This window comes from Geospiza fortis, unplaced genomic scaffold (genome assembly GCF_000277835.1).
Source record: "Geospiza fortis unplaced genomic scaffold, GeoFor_1.0 scaffold89, whole genome shotgun sequence".
NCBI lineage: Eukaryota > Metazoa > Chordata > Aves > Passeriformes > Thraupidae > Geospiza > Geospiza fortis.
The window spans coordinates 311,117-316,851 of record NW_005054615.1 but is presented as its reverse complement, the minus strand read 5'-3'; the positions used below and the strand labels follow the sequence as shown (position 1 = coordinate 316,851).

The 5,735-nt window shown below is 50.9% G+C and overlaps 1 protein-coding gene across 1 annotated transcript in view; it reads right to left on the bottom strand.

The window, feature by feature from the left end:
- Nucleotides 1-3,060, bottom strand: part of LOC102040237 (lipase member M-like) — a 6,698-nt gene extending 3,638 nt beyond the window's left edge. The window contains exons 1-5 of the mRNA XM_005430283.2: nt 2,950-3,060; nt 1,888-2,005; nt 1,398-1,596; nt 553-662; nt 106-251 (exon numbers count right to left, since the gene is read on the bottom strand). Coding sequence (XP_005430340.1) covers nt 106-251; nt 553-662; nt 1,398-1,596; nt 1,888-2,005; nt 2,950-3,054 — 678 coding nt within the window. The 5' untranslated portion in view covers nt 3,055-3,060. The remainder of the gene's footprint in view (nt 1-105; nt 252-552; nt 663-1,397; nt 1,597-1,887; nt 2,006-2,949) is intronic.
- Nucleotides 3,061-5,735: the final 2,675 nt, after the last annotated feature.

The window sequence follows — 5,735 nt, the reverse complement described above, 5'->3', positions numbered from 1 at the left end:
ACTGTTTTCTGCTGCATCAGAGAGCCCCAGGGGCTGTGGCTGGGCATGATCCCTTCTCTAGAACCAGTCATTTTGGGGCAGAAGGGTGTGGAGTAAATCTCTTACCGGAATCATCTTGAACTTGTCGTCCATGAGGAGCTGCATCTTCATGAATGGGCTTTTGGTGTGCTTGAGTGACACTGCTGGAGCCAGGGCAAAAAACATTTTGACTTTCTGAGCCAGTTCGGGGATGGATGAAAACGCAATAAACGCTGAGAAAACAGAAACACAACCTCAGGCTTGCTCCATCTTTCCTCAGGTGCTTAATCCGAGGGTTCACTTGGACCCAGCTCTGTTTCATTTATTATCTCCACTTGGAAATCTGAGATCTGTTGGCACCTTCCTGCTAAGCAAGAGATGCCCAAAGGGAGGCAACACCTTTATTCCCTTGTTTGATTGGGCACTTCAGCGGTTTTTAAGCCCACAAGGAGGGGAGCCCTCTGCTTTCTGCTGACAAAAACACCAAAATGGACTTTTTCTAGTCAAGGTGGTGGGCGACCCTTTGGAACTCACCAATTGAGCAGCCCTGGGAGTATCCAACATAGTGGAGCTGCTTCTGCCCTGTTTTCTGCAGCACAAAGTCGATGGCAGCTGGCAGGTCGAACATTGCCATCTCATGGAAGCTGCAAAACACGAGGGGGATGCTGGTTGTGAGGCAGCAACTTCCCCTGAGCTGCCTTGCATCGCCCAGCTCCACATCTGGGGCTGATTTTCCAGGGGAAAATTCCTGGTGTGGATCCCTCCTGCCATGGCATCATCCTGCCCTGGAAGGGATTAGCTCTGCTACGGCCATGGTGAGCAGCAAAGAGACTGTGCAGAGCCTGGCCAGCATTCCAGTGCCTTACCCAGCCAGAGCTGGCTCCCACCAGGATTACAGCACCAGCTCTGCTCCCTGGGATGCTCTTTCCCCCAGGGGAATGGAGCACTGGTTCCTGGTGTGTTGGTGGGAGGCGGTGAAAGGCAGACCTGCTGTGTGAGGTTTTTCTACAAGCCTCTTTATGAGCTTGGGCATTCTGCTCTGCAGAGGCAGTAGCAGCTTAAAAAAGGGGCAACAACAAGGTCTGGGAGCATGGGAGGTGGCAATGACACTTGTGGACAGCTCAGCGAGGTCCCTGGGGCAGGGCTGATGTGTCTGTGTGTCCCCACACAGGTGGCAGCGCCCCGTGCTCTCGGCACTGCAGGGAGGAGCTGGCACCGTGTCAGCAGGCAGGTCTGCTCAGGTGCCCCATCCTGCCCAGGGGAGCCCGTGCCAGGGCTTAGCTGCTCTGACTTGCCTGCTCAGAGGCCCCTACCTGTGCCTAGAGCTCGGTGACAGGCAGACAGCCTCTGCCAGGCTTTTGTAACGCGCTCCAGCCCACCTGAAATCCCAGAATTCCGCCTGGTCAGCTGAAAGGTGCTGGTGTCTCCGGGACCAGCTCGTGCCCCGGCTGTTTGCCAGCCACACATCATAGCCAGAGTCTGCTAGGATGAAGCCAAGGCTGTTGTTGGCCAGGTTTTCCACCCAGTGGCTGCCTTCTCCAAATATCCCGTGCTGGAGAAACACCACTGGCTTGGCCCCTGGGTGCAAAGGAAACAGCACATTTCATTGAAGCACATTCCCTCTATTCATTCACCCCAAATTAAGGCCAGTAAATCCTCTTCCTCGCACTGCCAGAGGACATGCAAAATGTGCATTTTGGCCATGTCTTCTGGTGCTGCAGCTTTGAGTGTAAACTGGAGAAATCCCATGAATTCAGTATTTTTGCTTTAACAATCACTATTCCCTCAGCCTATCCAGGTTCATCCATTCCCCTTGCTGACATTCAGGGCTTTTATTTTTGGCAGGCTGTGAGTGAAATCGAGCTGTACCTCTGTTCTTACGCTTTTCTCTTCCATGAGGAATTCTGTTGAGGTGGATGTAGTAGCCATCACCAGTCAGCACTTCATACTCCTCACTGGGGTACCCTCTGTGGCAGATGATTTGGCTCTGAGGGAAGAAAAACCCAGGTGGGAAACCTTCCATAGTGAAGATGCTTATCTGACTCGAGGAGATAAGAGCCTGACTTTTACCATCTGACACGGCAAACCCGAAGTTGTGGGGCATGGCTTTGCCCAGGCTGTCTCTGGATCAGCTGAGGACTTTTTGTGCAGAGGATGCTCTGTCCAAACCCCGCCCCGGCGACCTGCCCAGGGCAAGGGGAGATGCTCAGCCACGGGCGGGAGGGGAGCTGGCGGCTGCAGGGCTTGAAACCAAAAAGATTTACTGAAACCATTGAAACCAAAAGGATTTCCTGACGCCTGACCCCGCCTTACAGACGGCTGGCTCCGATTTCCTGCCGCCTGCCACCGGCGGCAGCACATGTCACATCAGGCTCCGGGTGATAAGCCGGGCAGATAAGGTGGTGGGGCAGAGGGATAAACCTGCCGAGCTGGGTTGACTGGAAGGGCGCTGGGACAAACCCCACAGGATCCGTGGCAGGGCTCCCGAGGCTCTGCCTGAGCTTTATTCATGCTGAAAACTCCACAGACTGGGAAAATCCAGCTGTGGTCCTGCCCACGGGTTGCTTTGTTATGAGGTTGGCAGGAAAGATTTAAACGCAGCAATTTTATCTTATAACCCAGAGCCTCGCAGGGCTCACCTGGACATGGCCCTGAGTGACTTGCTGCTGCTGAAGGAGAGGAGCCACGCACAAATTTCTACCCTCTGGGGAGATATCTGATCAAATCCAGTCTGGGATTATCCCCATCTCTAACTGCCCTGCTGGTAATTGCATTAATTCTGCTGGGAGGAGGAGGAGCTGGTTAATGATGGTGTGGAAGCAGTGTCATATCGCAGCAGCCCAACAACACCAGCCTTCTCCAAGCCTCTCCCTCCTCCAGCTGAACGTGCCAAAACCTTCAGACAGGGAATTCAGAGTTCTCCTGGCTTACAACGTTCATGAGAGCCTCGGGGTTCAGAGCCTTCTTCTGCTTGGTGGCGCCTTCGGAGCTGGTGGGTGCTTGGATAAGGAGCAGGACTGCCATGAGCAGCCACATCTCGTGCCTGTGTGAATAATAATAGTGACAGCCACAGCAAAAAATAATGATAATGGCAGTAATAACAGCAATAGGAGCAGCAGCAAGAGTGACAACAGCAAATCCGGTAACACGGATGCTGTTGTTGTTATTGTTGGTTGTTGTTGTTGCTGGAATTGATGTGAGTGTTTGTTTCTGCTTGGCTGGGATGTGTTAGGTTCCTCACATATCTGGAGATCACATAACATTTTCTGGGCTGGGAAAGTGGAGGGAATTCCCAATTTCAGTTTTCTTTGCTGTGCACATGAGAATTTTTTATATTGTACACATCTGGTACTAGGCTGGAGCCTTTTTAATAATTTTAATGGCAAGAAGAAGAGAACCAGCTATGCAAAACAATAACTAAACCAATGCTGGGATAAACCAGACTGGGCCAGTTGTCTTACAGAGGAAATTAACCTAAAGGGGGAGTTTATGCTATGGAAGGAACATCTTTAGTGTGGCTGGGCTATGACTCTGTCTATACTTTTCGTGTTTCTCTATTCCTTAGCTTTCCTACCCAAAACCACTGTAAACAGATCCTATTTTTCAGATCCTATGAGCTGAAACTGGTAGAGCCTCATAGGAAGGCTGTTGGTTAAATAATTGTAGCCTGAACAAAAACCAGAAACCTTTTTGGTCACCTTAGCTGCTCCTGAGCTGAGCAGAGGCCCGTTTTTAATGCACACAGTTAACATTACATATGATTCCTGATGTTTTGCCAGGCTCTCAAAAGTTAGAGCCTAACTTCAGCCCGGCAGCACGAATTGTGAATTACTCTCTGCCTCCCTCCTTCTGCTCCCACGCCACGAGACCTTCCTACCCTCTGAAATACTCCCAGCAAACCTACCTGTGGTGTCACCAAGCTGCCAGTTAAGACCAAAAAAAAAAATAAAAAAAATCGACTGATGCTTTTCCCTCGCTGGGGACAGCTCCAAAAGGACACAAATCTGAAGGACAAGGAGGGAAATTCGTTATGAGGCAGAGCCCTGGCACGTCTGGCCAGGCTGCTGGTGGCAGTGCCAGTGGCTCTGTCATCACCAGAGTTAAAAGCACCAGGCTGTGTCAGAGCCCAGCCACGCTGGCACTTGCTGTTCACGTGTCCTCTAATTAACAGATGGGTGCTGATCACTCCTGGGGCACCTCCCTTCATGGGAAGCTTTTGTGCTTGCAGAGGATTGCGGTTTTGCAGAGGCAGCCGGGTTGGTGTGCTGAGGAATTCCAGCTATGGAGTTGCACCTTAAGCTCTTGATAGCCAGGGTGGGAAAGAAAAAAGCCAACGAGCCAAGAGAAAACAAACAAACAAACAAACAAACGAATGAAAGCCAACAGTTTTTCTTTGTAAAGGGTCATTTCCTAACTCCCAGGGTAATTTCCTGTCTCCCGGGGTCATTTAGAAGAGTTCCTGGGGCAACAAAAAAGTTTGGTCTGAACTGATGCCTTGTTCAGGCTGCCCTAGAACAGAGGCCAGACAGAGTTAAAGAATAAAGCAGGGATTTATTAAAAGGATCTCCTCCATGGATCCACCTTGGGCAGCACAAGAGCCCGGCCAGGGCTACACCCAAGGTGAACCAAAATGGGCACAAAATGAACACCCGGTCACAGGGTCTGTCACTTTGATAAATTCTGCTCCATTTGCATATTGGAGTTAATTGTCCAATTACAGCTTTAGTTATGAAGTCCCATCCTTGTTTTTCTCTCTCCAGCCCATGTTGTTTGTGCTCTTGGGCCTGAGGTTTGGGTCATTTGTCCTTGGTGCCCAGCTAGAGAAGGAATTGTTTTGTCTCCCTGCTTTGTGAAGAGGGCTTACCATTCCCTAAAATGAAGCTCAGAAGTGCACACTAAAGCAGCAGAGAATCTGAAAAATAGAAAAGCTAAAACTTGAGGCATCATTCTGAAGGCATCACTCCCACCTTTCCAAAGCCTCAGCAGCATGCTGAGCTCCCCAAGCACACGCAAGGACAGCTCAGGCCTCCCTGCCTGCCTGGGTGGGAGACACCTGGGCATCCCACCCCTCATGAGAAGTCACAGTAAGATCCAAAAGTGTCATGTTAGCAAAGGGCAATTCACAAAAGCTCTGCAGAACTCTCTGGAAAAGCTGGAGGTCCCAGCAGCAGCCAGAGGTACAAGGCAGAGCTGGAGCAAATTACCAGCTTTGTATGAAGAATTACAAGTCAGGAGAGTTTAAGTAGAATAATAATTGTCACAGGGTGAAAAGTAGAATTTTAAGGTTTTTAGATTGGGGTCCCAAGATGAAGGAATTTGGGTGTGCCTTGTCCTCTATCTTTCTCCCTCCTAGCCTCCATGGCCTGGGTGCTGCTGGCACTTTTGGCTTGGTTGAGAGTACAGACAGACGTCTAACATGCAGGTTGGTCACTCAGCCTCTTATCCCATTTTCTCCCAGGTGTGCTCATGCAGAGGGTGTCACATGAGGGCTCACAGCTGTGTCACATCCCTCCCAGGGCACAGCAGTGTCACCCTGCTGCCTGAGCCATCACTTCCCACCCCCACACAGGGCAGCAGCACACGCAGGAGTCGTGGAGGGGAGCACAGGGCCAGCCCCAGGCTGACTGCTCTGCCTGCTCTGGGCTTTTGGAAATGTCTTCCCTCGCCTGTGAGCATGAAAATCCCACTGCAAAGAGTCAGAGGATTGTGGAATGGAA